Below are 24,625 nucleotides of genomic sequence, written 5' to 3'. Positions count from 1 at the left end.
TTTTTCCTTCTATATTATGTATTGCATTGAACTGCTGCTGCTAAGTTAATAAATTTCACAACACATGCCAGTGATAATAAACCTGATTTTGATTCTGTGGGACCTTAGTGATGGATGCTACCTTTCTTGCTCTTGAAGACATCCTTGATGGTGATGAGGGTTGTGGTTGTGTTGGAACTGGTGAGTTTACAAAGCTCTGTAACCTGTTGTGATCCTTTTATTGGATCCTGCATATACTCTGCTGTGATGCAACTAGTTAGAATGCTCTCTACTGAAATTTGCAGAAGTGTCATGCCAAATCGGACCGGCTGGTGGTGTAGTGGCATCAGCACTGGATTTCAAGGCAGATGGTCCTGAGTTCAGACCCAGCCGCGTCCAACCTGGGCAGCAGCAGTACCTGCGCGGAAGAAAGGCCTGGCAGTCTACTTCTGTATCTTGCCAAGAAAACCCTATGGACCCTACGGACTCAACGTAATGACTCAGCAACAGGCCAGATCACCTCAAACACATAACAAATTGAGCTGCTGGTGTGTCTTTCTCATGATTGTATCTATGCATTGGGCCCAGGATAAATCCTCTAAGGTGTTGACACCCAGGAACTTGAAGCTGCTCACCCTTTCCTCCACTGGCCTGTCAATGAGGTCTGGCTGTATTTCTGACTTCCTCTTCCTAAAGTCCACAATCAGTTCCTTGGTCTTGGTGATACTGAGTCAGTCCAAAATTGTTGTTACAACACCAATTTTTCTCGCCACTCGATGCCTCCTTGTCGCCACCTGGGATATTCATATTGGTATTATGATTTGTATGCTGCAGTTCACAGCGTTGGGGAGGATGTTAAAAGCCAAGACCTCTCCATGAGGTAGTGAGTTTAGAAGTAGGAAGATGGTTTAAATGTATGGCTAACTTTTTGTTGAGAAGTAGCAAGTTTAGAAAGAGGAAGATAGAACAGTTAAATGCATGGCTAAGGAATGTAAGGGGGGGCTTCAGATACTTGATAATTGTGTGGTGCTCTGGTTCGGCCAGCATGCATTTGTCTAGGGGAAGGCATCCTCTGCCCCAGCCAAACTGAGAAATCTCGTTTGTGTGCATGCTGCGTGATGTGTTGCCCAGTAGAAATCCATACTGCAAAATATCAGACAGTACACCGTATGCAATTAAACGATTGAACTTTATAAATCTTAATCTGACTATAGGGTTAGTAAAGAAAATAAAAAGAAAAAGGGCCCATGTTAATGAAACAGCCTAATCTGCACATGGGAGTTCACGGTTCTGTCCATTCATTCCCCATCGACCTCTGAGCGTTGCTGACCCTTGGACCCTCGATCCAAGTCCACTTTATCTGGCGGTCTACCAACTCTCTCCACTTGTGTCTTCTCTCTGTATCTCTTGCCCACAAAAGACTGCGAAATCCCTTCTCTCAGACCCACAAGAAAGCACAACATGCGTCTCATTGGATGGTGCACATTCAAAAGCCCCCGTTATCTCTAGTCATAACCCAAACATTGCTGCTACAGAGAAACCATTACATTAGCAGTGAAGCCTTACAGCGCGTTACAACTGGAATCTGTTATAGAGCAGTGGTGACCTACACAAGAAAAGGGTTCCATCTAAACTGGAGGGTGGGGGGGTGGACAGCATCTTGGCTGGAAGGTTGCTCAGGATGGTTTAAACTGGTGACGATGCGGTTGGGACCCAAAATGGCAGTGTGACAGGAGAGGAGAGAAGAAACATCTGTAGTAAATGTAGCAGGCAGTCTTGTCAGCAGAGCAACTGGTGATGGGTGGGGAGCATAAAAGGGCTAGTAGGTTTAAGTACATTTATACATTGATGCAAGGTGCCTTCCAGATAAGACAGATGAGCTGACAGTGTGAATCTGCATGTAGGATTACGATATTGTGACAATTGTGGAAATATGGCTAAGGGAAGGAGAGGAGTATCAGTTCAAAGTACTGCAGACTGCATTTTCAGTGTGATTGGATGGGGCTCTAAAAAGAGAGGTGTTGTTCCACTGATGATTAAGGAGAGAGGATTACCTCAGTACTCAGGAGGGTATCCTGAAGGGGTCAGCAAATTAAGCTATATGGGTACAATTTAGAAATAAAAAAGGGGCAATCACTTTGGTGGGATTGTACTCTAGGCCTCCAAATAACCAGCAGGATTTAGGAGAACCAGTGTGTAGACAAATAGCAGTAGAATATTAAAGCAGTAGGCTTGTAGTAGTGCGTGATTGAACTGGCCCAGTATGGACTGGGATAGCCTTAATGATGTGGGCCAACATGAGGTGGAATTTGGTAATTACATTCGGGAAGTATGTAGCTGTACTCAGCCTCAGGATGGGCAAATGGTGGGAGTGTTTGTGGAGGAATCCTTTGTGAATAGTGATCACAATTCAGTAAGCTTTAAAGTAGTCATGGAAGAGGATAGGGTTGAATCTTGAGTTAACTTCTTAAATTGAGGGAAGGCTGACCACTAGAATAAGGCAACACTAGATTTGAGCAGCTGCTAGAGAAGGAAACAACATCCAATTAAGTGGGAGATGTTTAATAGCAAAATAGTAAGAGACCAGAATTGCTATGTCTCTCTAAAGTTAAGAAGCAAAGATGATAAGATTAGAGAATTCTAGTTAACAAAGGAAATTGATCAGGAAAAAGAAGGAAATCTGGTCCATATTTGAAAAATCTTATCAAGTGAACCCTTTGAAATTTATTGAGGATAAAGGAGAGACCTTAAGAAAAGAATTAGGAAGTCAAAAAAGGGACATGAAATGTCTCTGGTTAGCAGAATTAAAGATAATACAAAGGTTTCCAAAACCTTTCATAAATATATTAGAAGCAAGAGAGTAGCTAGGGAAAGAGAAGGGATCCTCAGGGGCTAAAAGCAGTCTTTGCATGGAACCAGGGGATATAAGCCCTAATGCAAGATCCTTCCCCCTGTTGCACTGTTCCTAGCAGATTCACTGAGTTTGTCCAGCAGTTTGATTATTTTTTACTTCCAGATGAGAGCACCTGCTGTCTCTTTGTCTCCAAGGGATATGTGCGGTGTCCTGCGTTACTACTTTGTATCAAGAAGCAAGAAGATAGGGGATTATGGAGAGTTGGGTGTATATGCTAGGAACATGTGTGTATTGGGAACAAGGAAGTGTTTAAAGATAGCAATGCAGAGTAAGCTGAACAAATCCTGAGATTTTTGGGTCTCTGACAGAGCTTTGTATCATCTGTGGGCACAGATACCAAACGACTGGAGAGTAGCTAATGTTCCCATATTTCAGAAGAACATTGGGGATAAGCCAGAAAACTACAAGCTAGAAATGTTGGACTTATGGAGAGGCAGGGATTGATTGTGAGGAACCAGCCTGATTTTGTGCAGGGGCGTAGCTGCCTCAGATAATCTAATTGAGTTTTTGGGCAAGGTACAGGTTGACCTTCACTAATCCAGCACCATTGGGACCTGAGGAGTGCCAGATTAGTGAAAATGCCAAATTACAGAAGGATCACGTTAAGCATAATCAGTGCCAGATTATCGAAGGAACCGGATTACAGGTAGTCAGATTAGTGAAGGTCAACCTGTACTAAAAAAAAAAAATGAAAGCTTGGTAGTAGACATGGTATATGTAGATTCTAACAAGGCTTTTGACAAGGTATGCTTCCCACATGGTATGCTGCTCCAGAAAGTTAGAGCACATGGGATCCAAAATATTTTGGCAAATTGGATCCAAAATTGGTTTGATGTTGGGAAGCAGAGGGTAATGGTGGAATGATGTTTTTCTGACTGGAAGACTGGAAATAGAGGTGTACCACAAGGATCAATGCTGGGACCTTTGTTATTTGTCATACATCTGAACGTCTTGGACAAGAATGTCTATGGTCTGATGTCTAATTTTGCTAGAGACGCAAATATTGATAGAATTGTAGACAACAAGGATGGTTGCCAATGTTTACAGAAGGACATTGATCAGCTGGAAAGTTGGATGAGAGGTCACCACACTAAAGAAAGGATGTGGTAGCACTTGAAAAATTGCAGAAGAGATTCACCAGTACATTGTCTGCAGTGGAGGGTTTTAGTAATGAGGGAAGATTGGGATTGTTCTCACTGTAGTGCAGGAACTGAGGGGGACCTAAAATATTGAGAGTAATGATAAGGTAGCTAGTCAGAATTCTTTTTCCTGGTTCAGGGTCATAGAGAAGTACAGCACATATACAGGCCCTTTGGGTCCATCTAGCCCATGTCAAAACCATTTAAGCTGCCTGCTCCCATTGATCTGCACCAGACCATGGCCTTCCATATCCCTGCTATCCATGTAGCTATCCAAACTTCTCTTACACATCAAAATCAAGCTCACATGGACCACTTACGCTGGCAGCTTATTCCACACTCTCACAACCCTCTGAGTGAAGAAGTTTCCCCTCATGTTCCCCTTAAACTTCTCACTTTTCATCCTTAACCCAAGACCTCTGGTTGTAGTCCCACCCAACCTCAGTGGAAAAAGCCTGCTTGTATTTACGCTGTTCTTACTCCTTATAATTTTGTATACCTCTGTCAAATCTACTCTCAATCTTCTCTGTTCTAGAGAATACAGTCCTAACCTATTCAATCTTTCCTTATAACTCAGGTCCTTCAGACCTGGCAACCTCCTTGTAAATTTTCTCTGCACTCTTTCAACTTTGTGTATATCTTTCCTGTAGGTAGGTGACCAAAACTGTACACAATACTCCAAATTAGGCCTTAGCAACATCTTATACAACTTCAACGTAACATCCCATCTTCTGTACTCAATACATTGATTTATGAAGGCCGATGTGCCAGAAGCTTTCTTTATGACCATATCTGTCTGTGATGCCACTTTCAATGAATTATGGACCAGTATTCCCAGATCCCATTGTTCTACAACACTCCTCAGTGCCCTACCATTCAGTGTGTAAAACCTACCCTGGTTGATCCTACTAAAGTGCAAAACCTCACACTGGTCTGCATTAAATTCCATCTTCCATTTTCAGCCCATTTTTCCAGCTGATGCACATCCCTCTGCAAGCCATGATAGCCTTCTACACTGTCCGCTACACCCCAGTCTTGGTGTCATCCACAAATTTGTTGATCCAGTTAACCATATTATCATCATGATCATCGATGTACAAACCCCATTTCCAGAAAAGTTGGGGTATTTTCCAAAATGCAATAAAAACAAAAATCTGTGATATGTTAATTCACATGAACCTTGATTTAACTGACAGAAGTACAAAGAAAAGATTTTCAATAGTTTTACTGACCAACTTAATTGTATTTTGTAAATATACACAAACTTAGAATTTGATGGCTGCAACACACTCAACAAAAGTTGGGACAGAGTTAAAATAAGATTGAAAAGTGCACAGAATATTCAAGTAACACCATTTTGGAAGACTCCACATTAAGCAGGCTAATTGGTAGCAGGTGAGGTATCATGACTGGGTATAAAAGTAGCGTCCATCAAAGGCTCAGTCTTTGCAAGCAAGGATGGGTCGTGGCTCACCCCTTTGTGCCAAAATTCGTGAGAGAATTGGTAGTCAGTTCGAAAGGAACATTTCTCAGCGCAAGATTGCAGAGAATTTAGGTCTTTCAACATCTACAGTACATAATATTGTGAAAAGATTCAGAGACATCTCAGTGCGTAAAGGGCAAGGTCGGAAACCACTGTTGAAAGCGTGTGATCTTCGAGTCCTCAGGCGGCACTGCCTAAGAAACCGTCATGCTACTGTGACAATTATAGCCACCTGGGCTCAGGAGTACTTCGGAAAGCCGTTGTCACTCCACACAGTCCGTCGCTGCATCCAGAAATGCAACTTGAAACTGTATTACGCAAGGAGGAAGCCATACATCAACTCTGTGCAGAAACGCTGGCAAGTTCTCTGAGCCTGAGCTCATCTCAGATGGACCGAAAGACTGTGGAACATGTGTGCTGTGGTCAGATGAGTCCACATTTCAGCTAGTTTTCGGAAAAAAACGGGCGTCGAGTTCTCCGTGCCAAAGATGAAAACGACCATCCAGATTGTTATCAGCGAAAGGTGCAAAAGCCAGCATCTGTGATAGTATGGGGGTGCATCAGTGCCCACGGCATGGGTGAGTTGCATGTATATGAAGGTACCATTGACTCTGAGGCGTATATTAGGATTTTAGAGAGACATATGTTGCCACCAAGGCGACGTCTCTTCCCAGGACGTCCATGCTTATTTCAGCAGGACAATGCCAGGCCACATTCTGCACGGGCTACAACGGCGTGGCTTTGTAGACACAGAGTGCGTGTGCTTGACTGGCCTGCTGCCAGTCCAGATCTATCTCCTATTGAAAATGTATGGAGCATCATGAAGAGGAGAATCAGACAACGGAGACTACGGACTGTTGAGCAGCTGAAGTCTTATATCAAGCAAGAATGGACAAAATTTCCAATTGCAAATCTACTACAATTAGTATCCTCAGTTCCAAAATGATTAAAAAGTGTTATTAAAAGGAAAGGTGATGTATCACAATGGTAAACATGCCACTGTCCCAACTTTTGTTGAGTGTGTTGCAGCCATCAAATTCTAAATTTGTGTATGTTTACAAAATACAATTAAGTTGATCAGTAAAACTACTGAAAATCTTTTCTTTGTACTTTTATCAGTTAAATAAAGGTTCACGTGAATTAACATATCACAGATTTTTGTTTTTACTGCATTTTGGAAAATATCCCAACTTTTCTGGAAATGGGGTTTGTAGATGACAAGCAACAAAGGACCCAGCACTCATCTCTGCAGTCGGAGAGGCAACCCCCTACTACCACTTTCTGGCTTCTCCCACAAGGTCAATGTCAAATCCAATTTACCATCTCAATCTGAATGCCGAGCAACTGAACCTTCTTGACCGGCCTCCCATGCAGGACCTTGTTAAATGCCTTATGAAAGTCCATGTAAACAACATCTACTGCCTTGCCTTCATCTGCTTTCCTGGTAACTTCATCAAAAAACTCTATAAGGTTGGTTAGACTTGACTTACCACACACAGAACCATGCTGGCTATTCTTAATCAGACCATACCTATCCAAATATTTATGTATCCAGTCCTTTAGAATACCTTCCAATAACTTTCCCACAACTGATGTCAGACTCACTGCCTATAACTTCCTGGTTTCTGTTTAGAGGAACCTTTTTTAAACATTGAACAACATTGGCAATCCTCTTATCCTGTGGTACCTCTCCAGTCCCTAAGGATAATTTAAGTATCTCTGCTAAGGCCCCAGCAGTTTCTGCACTTGTCTCCTGTGGGGTCTGAGAGAACAATTTATTAGGCCCGGGGGGTTTATGCACCCTGATTCGCCTCAGGGTAGCAAACACCTCCTCCTCTGTAATCTGTACAGGGTCCATGAAGTTGATGCCACTTTGCCTCTCTTCTATAGACTCTGTATCTGTCTCCCAAGTAAGTACAGATGAAAAGAATCATTTTGCTCTTAACGTACCTGTATAATCCCTTGGAGTTCTCCTTCACCTTGTCTGCTAGAGCAACTTCATGCCTTCTTTTAGCCTTCGTGATTCAATTCTTAAGTGTTCTCTTACATTTCTTGTACTTCATAAACACCTCATTTGTTCTACTTGCCTATACCTGCTCTGCACCTCCCTTTTTCTCTTAACCAAGCCCTCAATCTTTCTTTAAAACCAAGGTTTCCTACGGTTGTTACCTTTACCTTTTATTCTGATGGGCACATGCAAGCTTTATACTCTCAAAATTTTGTTTTTGAAGGCCTCCGACCTTCCAAGTACACCTTTGCCAAAAAACAGCCTGTCCCGATTCAGACTGGCCAGATCATTTCTGACGCCATCAGAACTGGCCTTTCTCCAATTTAGAATCTAATGTCTTAAAACTCGAGGACAAAGGTTTAGGGTGAGAAGGGAAATATTTAAAATAGATCTGAGGGACAAGTGTTTCCATACAACATGTAGTTGGTGTGTGGAACAAGCTATCGGGGAGGTGGTAGAGTAAGGATAGAAAAGGAGCAGGGGAATATAAGCCAAATATAGGAAATTAGCGTAGATAGGGCGTGTCATTCTGCATGGAGAAGTCTGACCAAAGGCCCTCTTTCCATACTATACAACTCTGACTTGCTATTTGACTGATTTGTACTGAAGAGAGACATTGAAGCCTACATCATCAAGAACCAACTAAGACGGAGCGGTCATGTTCGGATGAAAGACAAATGTCTGCCGAACCAAATCTTCTACTCTCAGCTCAAAGAAGGCAAACGTAAAAGAGGCAGACAACGGAAGAGATTCAAAGACGTCTTAAAAGCCGACATGAAGAAATGCAACATCGACATCAACAATTGGGAAACCAATGCCAAGGACAGGAAACTCTGGCAAGTCATCATCTGAGAAGGAACAGCAACTTTCAAAGCCAACAGATGTGCAGAATTAGAAGAAAAGAGAAGAAAATGGAAAGAGAGGCAGCAACAACCAAAGCCCAATCTGCCACCTGGAACTACCTGTCCTGAATGCGGAAGAACTTTCAAAGCGAAGATTGGACTCATAAGCCACTTGAGAGCTCATAAGTAGATCAACAGAACGAAGACTTTCAACCTCTACCTCGAGGGATAGCCACGACATGACAACGACTGAAGAGAGATACTTTGACATTCTATTCCAGGGGTCCCCAACCTTTTTTGCACCGCGGACCGGTTCAATATTGACAATATTCTTGCAGACCGGCTGACCGGGGGGGTGGGGGGGGTAGGGGTGGGCAGTGTTCAAGTAGGGTTAAACTCACCTCAACATGTTTTCTACAGTTAGGTTTGCCAACTTTCTCACTCCCAAATAAGGGACAAAAGTAACAGTCGAATCCCGGGACACTTTACCCCAGGAAAGACTACCATGACCATGAAGCCTTGCACGTGCACCTGTGTGCGCAAGCGTGTATGTGCCGATTTTTTTTTTCCCCCCCACACAAATCGGTTTTGCCTTCATCTTCCCGACTATACTGTACGTACATTATTTCTACTTTATATAGGCTGTGTATTTATCATATCATTCCTGCTTTTATTATATGTTAGTGTTATTTATTTTCGGTTTTATGTGTTATTTGGTATGATTTGTTAGCTTACTTTTTGGGTCTGGGAACACTCAAAAATCTTTCCCATATAAGTTCATGGTAATTGCTTCTGCGCTTTATGCCATTTCGGCATGAAAGGTTTCATAGGAATGCTCTACCTTAGCAGGGGAAATACGGGACAAGGACAGTCCCGTATGGGACAAACTAATTTAACCCAATATACGGAATGTCCCGGCAAATACGGGATAGTTGGCAACCCTATGTTCAAGTTCAACAGTGGGTGACAGGGAATGAGGAAGGGTGCAGCTGACTCGTATCGTTTCCTCATGGCCCGGTAGCACTTGCTTTGCGGCCCGGTGGTTGGGGACCACTGTTCTATTCTATCCACTTTTTCCATGCATCAGTTGTTTTCTTTGTCATCTCTTTACCTGATCAATATGTTACAATGTCTTGTATTTAGATTTTTATCAAAGGGCATCTGTTCCCCACTCCTCCATAATAAAATGATCACTCTCCGTTCTCACTGTTGTGGATGATGCATGGTAAGTGCAGTTTCATACATGCCAGTTAACCAATCTTCATATTTAAATACATTTGATAGAACAGTGCGTTCAATCAAGAATAAAGATGTACAACCCAACTAGACTGTGTATTTACTGGAAAATGGCTAGGAAAGGACTACCCTGCTTATTTTGCCCTGGGCTCCAAATCCTATTACGGCAATAACCCAGCAATTACACCTCCGGCCTATTGGAACTATCTGTGTATAGTTGGATTAGTTGGGAATTTTAAGAAGCATCAGTGATAATTCTACTTAATGTTGCGTGTTCTTTCAATATACTTTAGGGTATATATTACCAGGTTGGAGACGTAGTCTCTGTAGTGGACGAGGATGATGAAAAGATTTACTATGCCCAGATAAGAGGGTTTGTGCAAGATCAATATTGTGAAAAGAGTGCAGTGATTACGTGGCTCATTCCAACTCAGGCAAGCTCGAAGGAACAGTTTGACGCATCAACTTACATACTTGGTATGTATAAAGCTGTTTATACCCACAGTCATTTTGATTGTCCATTGTAACAAATAACTGAATGTCCCATTGTAATATTACTTACTGAGATAAGTCCAAAGGGAGGGCATCAATAACCATGACACTAATAAGCATACTGTATGAAGAAGATGGTGCCTTCTGAGACGGTTTCCAATAACCAGATACATGCAAGCCTACTTGTATGCAAAATATGCAGTTTTGTACTGGTATGTAGTGTGTGTAGATTTGCATGCACATTCTGACAGATACTTACAAGATATCACTTGTGCGTGTGTGAGCTAACGTCTATACACCCGAACCTATCCTTCAGTTGTATTTGGACCTCCTTGCCACTGGACCTTATTATGCAAATCTGTGAGATAGTTGATGTTCACTGGTTATCTGTTTAGGGAAATTAATTTGCTAAGGAAATTCAATTAAAGTTGATTGTAGGTAAATTAGACACAGACTTCAAAGTAAAGAGAGCTTTATTCACGATATCTCGGGGAGTGGAACCTCTAACCACGGGTTTTGAATTCAATAATATAGAGAGCAGAGATCCTTTTATGCACGTTCAAATCAATTGCAAAAGCAAAGGCTGTTTGATTAACCTTGTGAATTAGAAAAGATAACTTAGGTTTACATGCAGTTCTCTTGTGATAAGCTAACCCATAGCAACAGCCAAAAATTAAAAAATCAGTCCTGTGTACAACTTTGTATTAACTGTATATATTAACAAACAGTTTGTCTCATATCCTTGAGTCTCATTTTTACGAGATGAACAACTGGAAGTATTTATTCCAGTCATCTCTGCTGAAAGCGAAGACCATATCTATAACAAACTAAGCTGCAAACTGGTCTCCATACTCAAAAAGCCAATATTAACCCTTTGTCTATCAAAATCTTTAACTCTCAATATTTCCTCCACATTATCCGATATTGGAAGTATTTTCATATGGTCAACTTTTAGTCCTCATTATAAAGATATGGACTAAGAATATCAGGACTCCCTTGGGTAACAGAGCTGCATGTTATTTTGGTACAAGTCACTCATGAGGTGATGATTGATCCTAAAGGAATCTCTGAGAAGAAGTGAATAATAAGCTAGCTAGCTGAAAACCACAGGTTTGAACAACACTTAAAATGTGCCTGAATGTATACTGCAGTGAAGGGTGTTGCTTCATTGAAGGCTCCTTGCATACTTAATGCTACAGCCCAGAGAGAGAGCTGGGTGTTTCAAAACTCTTGAGTGTTGTAGATTATTTTTTAATTTTTATTTAGAGATATAGCGCAGAATAGGCCCTTGAGGCCCAACAAACTGCATCGCTCAGTAACCCACCTACTTAACACCAGCATAATCACAGGACAAATTACGGTGACCTGTTAAGCTATGAACCGGTAAGTCTTTGGACTGCGGGAGGAAACCGGAGCACCCGGAGGAAACCCGGACATTCATGGGGAGAACGTATAAACTCCTTGCAGGCAGCGCCAGAATTGAATTCCAAACTCCGGAACACCCTGAGCTGCCATTGCGATACACTAACCACTACGCTACCTTGGGGCCCCAAAGATGTTGCATTCAGCATAGATGCAGCATGACCCAAAATGAAATTCGTATACTGAGCATGAAATATGCAATCCAAAAATAAAATTATATGACACATTTTAAACTTGGCACCATGCTCATAGGATGAAATTTTCAAATCAGTAAGGCACACAATCTGTTATTCTTGAATATCTGTGCTCTGCAGAATTGATATATATTATATTGTATAAAAGTTGTAATGGTCTTATGTGAGATCATAATGTGTGACAGTAAATTATAAAGTGGTTATTTTGTAAGTTTTATTTTAATTGGCTGATTTACATTGTGGATAAAATCATCAAGCACTCTTTGGCATTTCAATAATGATTCCGTATTAGAGTATATTCCAACATTTTGTTATAATTTTAGGACCAGAGGAAGACTTACCAAGAAAAATGGAACATTTTGAGTTTGTCTGCCATGCACCTTCTGAATACTTCAAATCACGATCTACTCCTTTTCCAGTTATCCCAACCAGACCTGAGAAGGGGTATATCTGGACCCGTGTTGGACCAACTCCTGCAATAGCTGTGAGGGAATCGATTGCAAACTGTTTGTAGCCAGGGTACCAAATGTTAATTAAAATGTACATTTTTATCATTACAATGGATTCTGGTTAATTGAGATTCATTGGGACCAGTACATTTTGGCCCAATTAAGCAGTTGCAATTAATGGAAGTTTCACAGAAATAGTTACAAAAGTATTAAAGAAAAAGACAAGCTAAAGTTTAACTGAATAACAAATTATGTATTTAAATGAAATACAAAAGAAATCAGAACACCACAAATGCTACCACAGTACTATAAAAGTGTGTATTAGTTATCAACTGTAAATCAACAAATCAGTGCAGAAACGAAAGAAAATCTGCAGATGCTGGAAATCCAAAGTAACACACACAAAATGCTGGAGGAACTCAGCAGGCCAGGCAGCATCTATGGAAAAGAGTAAACCGTCGACGTTTCAGACTGAGACCCTTCATCAGGACCGGAAAGGAAGGGGAGAAGACAGAATAATGAAGTGGGGGGAAGGGAGGAAGAAGGACGTGGTAGGTGATAGGTGAAGCTGGAAGGGGTGAAGTTGATCGGTGAAAGAGGTAAAAGACTGGAGAAGGAGGAATTTGATTGGAGAGGACAGAAGACCATGGAAGAATGGGAGGGGGGAGGAGCACCAGAGGGAGGTGATGGGGAATGGGGAAGGAGGGGAGTGGGGGCAATTGCCATAAATTCGAGAGATCGATGTTCATGTCATCAGATTGGAGGCTACCCAGATGGAATATGTGGTGTTGCTCCTCCAACCTGATCTGGGAGTAGAGGAGGCCATGGACTGAACACCTAGTGCAGATAATGGACTGCCTTCATATAATGCTTTCAACAATTGCATCCTCCAAATCTTCATTTTCCTTGTAATGTTGAAGATGATTGTTGATACCTTCAAATTCTTCATTGTCCTATCTTGTTGAAGTAGTGAAATCATTTTACTCCTGGCCATTTTTGGCATCTCCAAGCCTGAATGTTTGAAATCACATTGAGCAAAGTAGTTCTGAGTTGTCTTAGTGCTTACTTCTCACCAAATATCAATGACAAAAATCACTGCTTTTTGAACATAAATGCACGCCGCTAACGCTATTTAAAAAACTGTTTGCTCTAAGCATGGTATAGTGCCTAACGGCCTCACAAGTGCTTGCAACTGACGCTGGTTGGAAACTGGCAGCAATCTCCTGTCCCAATTAAGCAGCATAATGTTCCAAATAAACAAAGGGAATCCCAGCTATTTTCTTGATTGTTTTTTGTTATTAAAAAGTTATACCAAATAAGCTGCTTCCTTGATTAACCAATGGCCAATTAATCAGAATCAATTATATAAATCTTGCTGGAATGAAAAGGCAAACTGTTACAAACTGAAATTTTGTTCATGTTCATTGCAGTATTTTGGGGGTTCAAAGCCATTCTGACCCTAGATTCTTCATCAGAATATGTCAGTTTCATGTCTCTTAGATTGTGAAAATCAATATAGACAAAACCTATTTTTGACATAAGGCTATTGTAACTTTTGCAGAAGCTATTTGTCATCTTTTATTAATATAAATGAGGTGCTGCATTTGTATAGTACTGAAGATATTCATTGGAACCTTGTGTTACTTCAAGCAAATAAAGGGGCCAGCTACATTTACAGTCCTTCAGAACCTGATTTTTCAGATTGCGTTATTAAGAATCTGGTTTTGTACAGGCGTAAAAATTGTTTTTGAAAACCATCTATAGAGAAAATCCATGTTTTGCAGTTTTGTCTGTTGTATTTACCATGTCACGTCAATGTACATGTAGATACTATTGTTCAGATGTGAGTCTATTTAAATAAAATTAACATTTTGTTAAAGTTTCTTAAGCTTTTCTTTGTGGCTGCTGTGATGGGCTTGGAATAAAATGGATGGATGCATTATTCCAAATATTTTCAGACTCTGGTGATGTTGTGTGGTACACTGTAATGACTGAAAGAATTGTGCTTTATATAGTTAAGGTTATAAAAGTTTAATGATTATGAGTAGGATCGTTTTCGGTCCATTTACACAGCTTTATTACATAATGAAACTCATAGCATGGATTGTCATAAGATGAGTTCACAAAATAGATTAACAGGAAAAATATTGTCTTTCCTCTAGTGGCTGTGTGCTCGGAATAGCTCCCCAATTTCAGGCTGATAGATGCTAACAATCGGTTATCATCTTGAGTGGAGTACCAACACCGAGTACAAGAATGGCCAGAGTCACTTCTGCTTCCTGAGGAGACTGAGAGCCTTTGCAGTATGCAGATCTCTCCTTCACATGTTCTCCCAGTCTGTTGACACCTGTATCTTCTGTGTGGTAGTGTGCCAGGGTAATGTCATCAACACAGGTGAGGCCAACAGGCTCAATAAACTGATCAGAAAGACTGGCTCTGTTATAGGAGTCAAACTGGACACACTGGAGGCTGTGGTAGAACAAAGGACCCTACGGAAAATCCTGGCAATCCTGGACAATGTTTCTCACCCTCTGCATTAGGATAATCATTCATAATTGCTTAAATATCAGCTGGAGATTTAAGTTCAATTCTGGGTGTCAAATCTAGGACAGACGCATGGGGAGATTTATGAGAATTATATCAAGGATTTATTTGAAAGGGACTGGAGAAGCTTGATTTCATTAAGGAAGAGGAACCTTAACTTCAGAATTCTAAATGCTTTAATTAAGTAAATGAGAATAAACTGGGTCCAGTAACCAAAAAGTAAGATTTAAGAAAATTAGAATAGATGTGACATTGTTTTACAGTAATTTTGATCTGGAGCTCAAGGTTTGAAAACCTTGAAGCTCAAAGACAATTCAATAATTTTATAAATGGTAATTGGATATTTTCCTGAAGGATTTTTAAAAACTCATTTTCATTATGTGGGTATTACTGGCAGATCTATATTTATTGTCCATCCCCTTATTGATATTCCAAACATGGCAAGTTACCTTCAAGTACTGCAGTGCTTCTACTGAAGGTACTCTTTTGTGCTGATGGGAAGGGAGTTTCAGGATTTGTGCCAATATTCAAGAATTGCTTTTACATTTCCAAGTCTAATTGATGCGTACCTATTAAAAGAACTTGTTGATGTCATTGCAAAATACCAGCTGCTCTCGTTCTAGGCAGCGATGATGTGGCTTCGGGATATTCTGTCAAAATTTTTTACTCATTTAATTGCAATATTTTCTGAGCCCATATTAATGATGATAGGGGGGCAAAATCCAAAAAAAAGCAGTGATGAGCAGGTTATTGGTGAGTAAATATCACTTGTTAACACTTGCCTCATCAGTGTGTACCTCATTTTTAGGTACAGTATAGCTGGGTGTATACCTGGCTTGACCTTTTAAACTTTGAACCTGGTGCTCTGGCTTGTCAGTAATGATATAGTGACCAATATGCTGAGCCGTTAAGTTACTGACTGTGATGGAGTTCAATTCTTTTGCTGCTGATGGCTTACAGTACTACATTGCTGCCCAGCTTTGAGCTACTTCATCCGTTCTGAATCTCTGTAATGATAATTATTTTAAAATTTTGTTCCATGTTCTTTCCTGATTTAGCAGTAGGCATTTTGTATGTATTCACAAACAAAGACACAGTACATGTGTTAAACAAGTAACTAATAGAGTTATATAAAACTTACAACTGAATTAGCAGTACAGAAAAAACTACTTATCCACTAAAAATGCTGATCTTCAGAGTGCCAACAAATTTACATGCAGCTTATCTCTCTTTCTCCTCTTTTCTCCTTTTCTTTCCCTCTCCTATTCTTTCTTTCTCTCCTCTCTCCTCTTTATTTCTCTCTCTGTTTCCCTCTTTCTTTCTTTCTCCCTCTTTCGCTCTCTCTCTTTCCATGTATCCCTAATTATTATAGCTGTAGACTCGTACTCCCTTAAGTTCTTCAACATATTGATGTGGACTGGTCCTCTTGTACTTTCTCAAAATAATCCCACTCCAAGCTAACAACATTTGTTTTTACAGACTTCCATGTTATTTTAGCATATGCCAAGAAGGAATTGCATTTAAGTCTTTCCTTACAATTTCTGTGATGTATATAGTCATAGAATTTTATAGCATGGACACCCTTTGTCATATTGAATCCACACTGACCAGTAAGCACCCATTTACACTAATCCTGCTTTAATGCTGTTCTTATTCTCCACAGTTCCCCACCCACTGTGTCTACTGTTCACCGACGCATTGGGGACAACCTAGCATAGCCAAGTAATCTATCAATTGGCACAACTTTAGGACATGAGGGGAAAGTGGAACACCTGTGAGAAGTCCACACAGTCACAAGGGAGACATGCAGATTCCACACAGGTAATTGGAGTTCAGGATCAGACCGGGTGTTTGTTACTGCTCTATCAGTTGTGCCTCTGCACCAATTCATCATAACGACAGTGTGGCTTATCATGTTGGAAGGTGCCTCAGTGTGACAAAGGGACTTAATTTCCACAAAAGCTGCTGCGGTTACTCCTACTGCATGCATGCGACTTGTATTGATGAGACTAAGGTCATGGAGGCTTCATGTCTCATGCTGTATTTCCTCACCGCCTGCTGCTGACAGAGTTTGCCTGCTCTTATCTTTCAGAACTAGGGCAGCACAACTGTTAGTGGCGATGTTAGACACTGAACTGTCCACCTACTACTCTCCTACATTGCTAAATTAATTCTGTGCAGTTGCTATTCTCTTTGTTTACAAGTATCATTCTACAGCTAAGAAAGATTTAGAGGATACAGGCCAAAAATGGATAAGAAAGGTTGAGAGGGATATGGACCATACATGGACAAAGGAGACTATCTTAGATGGGCATCTAAGTTGACATAGGCCATATTAATTTATGACACATGGGATACAGATTTACCAGGTCTTGGAGAATAGTAGGTGTAGCCACTTTTGGTACATTATTCCTAATATTGCCACAGATGCATAGCAAAGAAATACAAGTCAACAAAGAGAGAATGTGTGATTTACAGTTTTAGGGCATGTGCTTCTCAGAATGGGATTATGGAGGGGTTTTTTTTTTGAGGAAATACATCAGTGAGGCAATTTAAGTTTAATAAAGTGAATTAATTTTGTTTAATTGAATACTGTAGAGCTAAGAGTTAGATTGGAGGTTAAGAACAACTTCTTCCCAGAGACAAAGGCCTAGAAATTGCACTTCATATAGAAGCCCAAATTAAAATGCCACTGTAAAGGTGATTGAGGCTAGTTTCAGTCAAGTCCATGGGCCAATAATTTTCATGTCTGCATGACAGTATGAGTTGTGAGGTCAAAGAATTACTGTGCACAGTGGTCATGTGGTTTCAGGAACCTTGATATGGTTGAAATGATCAGTTTTCAACAGACACCACCATTGGAAATGAAACTTGGACAGTCAGGTATCAAGAATATCTAAATGAACACCTAATCAGGCACTCCACTGCCCTGGCCAATGACTAAACACCCAGAGTATCTCATAATAACTTTTATTCTGTCCTGAGCACAGGTGTGTCCTACAGATGGAGGTACATGAATCAAAACTGTACAATGTGTTATACACATTCAAAAGTATCTGTCACACCAGTAACTGAATTTGCATTTGGTTCAATTGTATTATTGCATAAAAGTAACTGCCACACAGTAAACCTGTAGGCGAATGCCTTTGAGAATAGAACACAGAAGTACTGAATAAGTTCTCTGAAACTCTAAAAGTGCTGAACAAGTTCCTGAAAGAAGTCATTCTGGCTTACTGAAAGGGGATGATTATGTCAGTTCACCCCTGTCCTTTAGATTATGAAGACACACAGTCCTCTTTTATTGTCATTTAGTAATGCATGCATTAAGAAATGATACAATATTTCCTCCGGTGTGATATCACAAAAACTAACAGGACAGACCAAGACTGAAAAAACTAACAAAACCATATAATTATAACATATAACAACAATACCATATTGATGAAGAAGTCCATGAGCACAGTTAAAAAGTTCAAAGTCTCTCAAATGTCCCACATCTCACGCAGACCGGAGAAGGAAGAAAAACTTTCCCTGCCACACCCGACCACGGTCCGACTCTGAGTCATCCGAAAACTTCGAGCCTCCGATTAGCTCTCCGGCACCGAGTACTGAGCACCATCTCTGTCTGAACGATTCGACCTCAATCTCGGTCGCCAACAGCAGGCAAAGCCGGGGATTTTGAAGCCTTCCCTCCGGAAGATTTCCAACCGCGCAGTAACAACAGCAGTGAACTGGCATCTCAGAAATTTCTCCAGATGTTCCTCTGTGCTTTCACGTCTATCTCCATCAAATCAGAATTGTCCACGGCCCCTATTTAACAGATACGATATCATTTTTCACCAGAGGGCTGCGCATGCTGCATTGCGCTGCCATCTTCTCCTCCCGCCTGCTTGTGTCCTTTTTGGCAGTTTAGGTTCTAATTCAACAAAATATTCTTATTATTGTTAGTTATCCATTGATGTTTCAAAGAAGGTTTGATAAAATGTAACAGCTAGTAAACCACTGGTGAGACATGTCGTCAATAAAATGGATGAAGAACTGTTATGTATAGTAAAAAAAAAGTAGAGTACCATTTCATTAGTCATGATGTAAAATGGTACAGGTGAAGACATTTTAACTAGTTCCGATTTTGCTGAACATTCTAACATTATTTTCAAGACAAATAAGCTCTTGGGCTTCTGGCAGGGTACAAGTATCAATTATAACTGACGTTCCGATGAGAAACTCTGCCATCTTCTTCAGGGAGAGGAAGATTTTTTTTTAAATTTTTGTGGTTTAAAATTTTAAGGTTTTCTAACCTGTATGAGAAGTTTCTTTCAGCAAATGTCTGTGTGTGCTCTGTTGGAGAGTATGACGCAGTGTAAAGCCCTCAACCAAATTACATCACTAGAGATACAAATGACTGTAATTTCTTCTTAATCCTCTGAATTAAATTGTAGTAATCTTGTGGTGATGAAAGAGCCATTCTTTCGGTTAACATGGAAACTACTGTACCACTTCAAATAATCTTTCATAGAGTATCAGTTAAATAAAAGTGATTTAAAAATAACTCATCCCAGGAAGTAGGTGCAATCATTTGGAAATAATTTTCACTTATTTCACTGTGATTAGTTCAACTGACTCATTCTTCTCAATGAGCCATAATTTGGTGTGACAAGGCACTGAATGCAATCAAATGTTAGTTAGACCTGCTTAATTAAGTTTTTAAATATTTGTATGGTCATAGTGAAAGTGACAACGGGTAATAGTGCAGCTGGAAAACTGGGCTATTACGAACTGAGTGAATCAGGCAAGCAACTGTATATCTTAATAAATTAGATTAAAGGATTGTGTAAAAAAACTGAGAAGTATAAACTTGAATGTTGAAATAGAGTGGAGGCAGAAACATTAAGCAGGGATTTAAAATTGACATTTTCAGCTTTGATATTTTAAGAATCCCTTGGAATAATTAAAACTAGAAAGAATAAGCATCTACATTTTAGGTGATAGAAAGGTTTAAATGTAATTAAAATTGTGCAAATGGGGTAGTTAGCCAGTACTGAGGTTAGTTTGTTCATTGTATTTCAAAGTTATGCTTAATGCCAGATTTTGGATTTCCATAATTAACTTTGCATTTACAATGAATACTGGTAAACCCCAATAACCTTACATTTTGACATCTTAAAATAATTGCTCAACTTCACTGTGAGTCTATTTCTTAAAATGGGAAGTCTAAATCGACTATGTGAATATAAAATAACAATATATTGTGGCGGTTTTACCAATTGATAATTACTGGTAAGGATGATAGTTGTACAAAGGCTATGACAATAGTCAGATTTTCAGTAAGTATTTATAAGATCATTTATTCAAACTGATCAAATTTGAATTGCCAATTTGGCCAAAATAGATTTTTTTTCTAATCTTACAGCTTTACTATTGTTCTGAAAACATTAACCTTCCAATTTTCAAATAAAATAACCTACCTCAATATTTTTTTAAAAAACAGTAAATTAAAATAAAATATTAAATCATAAGGCACAACAAGGTAAAAATTCTTTTCACATATTGAGCCCGTATGAATTTGCTGAGCTCCAGCTTCTGATTTCACACTTGATAGTCCTAACGGATGGGAACACTTTAGAAGCAAATCATTAAATTTATCCTGTAGATTTTCAGCAGGGGCCATGAATACAGGCAGCAACATCTTAACTTTGCTTATTTCAATTCAAAATTAATTTCTCCAGACAAATTGACTTTTCATATAAAATTATTCCCACAGTAGCACCTGTAGCTTTTCCATTTTTTTCTCAAAAAGGTTATTAGCTCAGATGAAGTATTCCAAAAGGATATCAATTCATTACCATTCAATATTTTCTGTTTTTCCCAAAAATGATTCTGTTCTGGTGTAAAGTGATTAATGACACAGTTTTGAATTGATTTCAATACAGGATTAGATTTTTTAATGTTTTTGGAGACCTCAGTAGGTTTGCAAAAATACATCAATTGTAGGTTAATTTTTATTCACTCAGATTTGCATATTATTGTGACAAAGTTGGTGCTGCCATGCAAAAGATTGGAATGGAGGCGGAGAGAGCAAGTAGCTTTGAATTCCTTGGTGTCAACATATCAGAGGATCTTACTTGGAGCAGCACATAAATGTCACAACAGATATGACAAGAAGGTATGACCATGCCTCGACTTTCTTTTTACATTTCCACTGCTACAAGTAAGCAGCACCTAACATCAAAGACCACCACCATCAAGGCCATTCCCTCTTCTCGCTCCTGCCATTGGGCAAAGGTATGAAAGTTTTAAGTCCCACACCACCAGGTTCAGGAACAGTTATTATGCTACAACCGCCAGGCTCCTGATAACTTCACTTACCAAAGCAAAGAGGTGGTCAAGGAAGGTAGAGGATCACTACAAGATTGCTTCAAGTTGGTGGACTGGGCTGTATTCAAGAACTCATCTGTGGATCTGAATGAATACATCACGGTTGTCTGGACTTTATTAGAACAGTTGTAGATGAGTGTGTCACCAGAAAATCATTCAGTGTCTTCCCCAGTCAGAAGCCCTGGCTGAACTATGAAATCTGAGGGCTAGATCAGAGGCATTCAAGTCAGGTGACCAAGAAAGTTACAAGAGGTCCTTGTACAATCTCTGGAACACCATCTCAAGGGTGAAGTAGCAACTTCGGACAAAACTTGAATCAACGAAGGATGCTCAGCAGTTGTGCGGGCCTTGAATGCTATCACCTCTTATAAAGTTAACTCAAGTTACACAGGTGACAACAGGGCTTTGCTTCCTGGTGAGTTTAATGCCTTCTCTGCTCACTTTGATTACCAACACATGGAGGAACCATCACAAAGTCCCACAACCCCTGCTGATCCTGTGATTTTAGTCGCTGAGGCTGATGTGTGAGCAACCTTCAGGAGGGTGAACCCACGAAAAGCATCCAGCCCTGATGGGATATATAGCCAAGTACTAAAGACCTGTGCTGATTGATCACCTAGCTGGAGTGTTCACTGAGATCTTTAACCTCTCGCTTTGGCAGTCTGAGGTACCCACCTGTTTCAAGCAGGCTTCAATTATACCGATGCCTAAGAAGAATGTGGTAATCTGTCTCAATGACTATTGTCCAGAAGCGCTTGTATCCACAGTGATGAAGTGTTTTGAGAGATTGGTGATGAAACATATCAACTCTTGCCTGAGAATCGACTTGGATCTGCTCCAATTTGCCTACCAGAGCATCAGCTCCACAGCTAATGTCATCTCATTGGCTCTTTACTCAACCTGGGAACATCTGGACAGCAAAGATGCATCCATCAGGATACTCTTTATTGACTACCACTCAATATTCAATACCACAATCTCCTCAAAACTAATCAATAAGTTTCAAGACCTTGGCCTCAATACTTCCTGGTGCAATTGGATTTCCTCACTTACAGACCCCAGTCAGTTCAAATTGGCAACAACATCTCCTCCACAAACTCCAACAGCACAGCTGAACCACAAAGCTGTGTGTTTAGCCCCCTGCTCTACTTGCTTTACAGCTACAGCTGTATGGCTGAGCACAGCTCCAATGCCATATTCAAGCTTGATAACCACATCACTGTCATGGGTCAAATCAAAGGTGGTGCAGAATCAATATATAGAAGGGAGATTGCAAATCTGACTGAGTGGTGCCATAACAACAATTTCTTACTCAACGTCTGCAAGATGAAGGGGCTGATTATTGACATCAGGAGAAGGAAACCAGAGGTCCATGAGCCAGTCCTTTGTCGAGGGTTCAGAGATGGAGAGGGTCAGCAACTTTAAATTCCTCGTTGTTATTATTTCGGAGGACCTGTCCAGCACATTAATGGAATTATGAAGAAAGCACAACAGCACCTCAACTTCCTTAGAGTTTGTGAAGATTCAGCATGACATGTAAAACACTGAAAAACCTCTATAGCTGTGTGGTAGAGAGTATATTGACTGGCTGCATCACAGCCTGGAATGGAAAATCCTACAAAAAGTAGTGAATACAATGCAGTCCATCACAGTTAAAATCCTCCCCACCGTTGTGCATATCTACACAAAGCATTGTCACAGGAAAGCAGCATCCATCATCAGGGACCCCCCCACCCCCACCCCCACCCAGGTCATCCTCTCTTCTTGCTACTTCTATCAGAAATAAGGTCCAGGAGCCTCAGGACTCACACCGCCAGGTTCAGGAAGATTATTACCCCTCAACCATCAGGTTCTTGAACTCACCTTCACTTGCCTCATCGTTGAATTGTTCCCACAACCTAGGGACTCACTTTCAAGGATTCTTCATCTCATGTTCTCAATATTTATTTCTCATTAATTTATTATTATTATTTCATTCTTTTTGTAATCTGGCTGGTGGCGCAGTGAGATCAGCGCCAGACTCTGGAGCAAAGGTTCCCAAGTTCAAATCCAGGTTGGGCCACCTCCGAGCACATTTTCCATCCTGGCCGGGTTGAATGTTGAGCTAGCCGCTCGGCCTCGTAAAAAATACAAGGGTTAAGTCAGGAACGTTCATAACATGACCCGGTTAACCCTGACACCACGTGCCAGACAAGAATGGCTGAATGTCTGGTACGACACGCTTAAAAAAAATTCTTTTTGTATTTGCATAGTTTGTTGTCTTTTGCACACTGGTTGAACCCCAAGTTGGTGCAGTCTTTAGTTGATTCTATTATGGTTCTTATTCTATGATGGATTTATTGAGTATGCCCACAAGAAAATGTATCTCAGGGTTGTATATGGTGATGTATACGTACTCTGATAATAAATTTACTATGAACTTTGAAAATGCTGAAGGCACTAAAGTGGACACACTGTTAGCTCCAGACGATACTGGCAGAGAAATAGTTAAGTGGTGACAGCTGTTATTGACAGAGGACCTCAATATCCCCTTGTGCAATTGGATCCCGGATTTCCTCACTTGCAGACCCCAGACAGTTCAGATTGGCAAAATCATCTCCTCCACAATCTCCATCAGCACAGGAGTACTGCAGTGATGTGTACTTAGCCCCCTGCTCCACTCGCTTTACACCTACGACTGTGTGGCTAAGCACAACTCCAACAGCAGAAACAAGTTTGCTGATGACGCCACTGTTGTGGGCCGTAACAAAGGGGGTGATGAATCAGCATACAGGAGGGAGACTGAAAAATTGGTTGAGTGGTGTGATAACAGCCACCTCTCACTCAATGTCAACAAGACGAAGGAACTAATTGTAGACTTCGGGGTGGGGGGGGGGGTGGAATCCAGAGGTCTATGAGCCGGTAATCATCAGAGGATCAGAGGTAGAGAGGGTCAGTAACTTCAAATTCCTGGGTGTCACTATCTCAGAGGACCAGTCCTGGACTCAATATAATTGCAAAGAAAGCATGACAACACCTTTACTTCCACAGGAGTCTGAGAGATTTGGTATGTCATCAAAAATCTTGGCGAACTTCTACAGATGAGTGGTGGAAAGTGTGCTGACTGGCTGCATTACCGCCTGGTATGGGAACACCAATGCCTTTGAGCAGAAAATCTTACAAAAGATAGTGGATTCGGCCCAGTACATCACAGGTAGAGCCCCCACAACGATTGAGCTCATCTACATGAAACATTGCTGTAGAAAAGCAGCATCCATCATTAAAAATCTTCACCACCTAGGCCATGCTCTTGTTGGTAGAAGGTAGAAGGTACAAGTGCCTCAGGACTCAGCACCAGGTTCAAACACAGTTACTACTCCACAACCATCAGGCTCTTGAACAAAAGGGGATAATTACTCTTTTGAAGACTCTTAAATTGTTATTTCATTCTCATTGTTTATTGCTACTTCTTTACATCTGTATTTGCACGGTTTATTTAAAATTAACAGTTCCTGACGTTTACAGTTGACAGTTACTGTTCTAAAGTTTTGCTAAATACACCTGCAGAA

The 24,625-nt window shown here is 40.5% G+C and overlaps 1 protein-coding gene across 1 annotated transcript in view; it reads left to right on the top strand.

The window, feature by feature from the left end:
• gatad1 (GATA zinc finger domain containing 1) overlaps window positions 1-14,081 on the top strand; it is a 31,361-nt gene extending 17,280 nt beyond the window's left edge. The window contains exons 4-5 of the mRNA XM_072253701.1: window positions 9,895-10,078; window positions 12,033-14,081. Coding sequence (XP_072109802.1) covers window positions 9,895-10,078; window positions 12,033-12,223 — 375 coding nt within the window. The 3' untranslated portion in view covers window positions 12,224-14,081. The remainder of the gene's footprint in view (window positions 1-9,894; window positions 10,079-12,032) is intronic.
• Window positions 14,082-24,625: the final 10,544 nt, after the last annotated feature.

This window comes from Mobula birostris, chromosome 3 (genome assembly GCF_030028105.1).
Source record: "Mobula birostris isolate sMobBir1 chromosome 3, sMobBir1.hap1, whole genome shotgun sequence".
Taxonomy (NCBI): domain Eukaryota; kingdom Metazoa; phylum Chordata; class Chondrichthyes; order Myliobatiformes; family Myliobatidae; genus Mobula; species Mobula birostris.
This window is presented reverse-complemented; position numbering and strand designations above follow the sequence as displayed.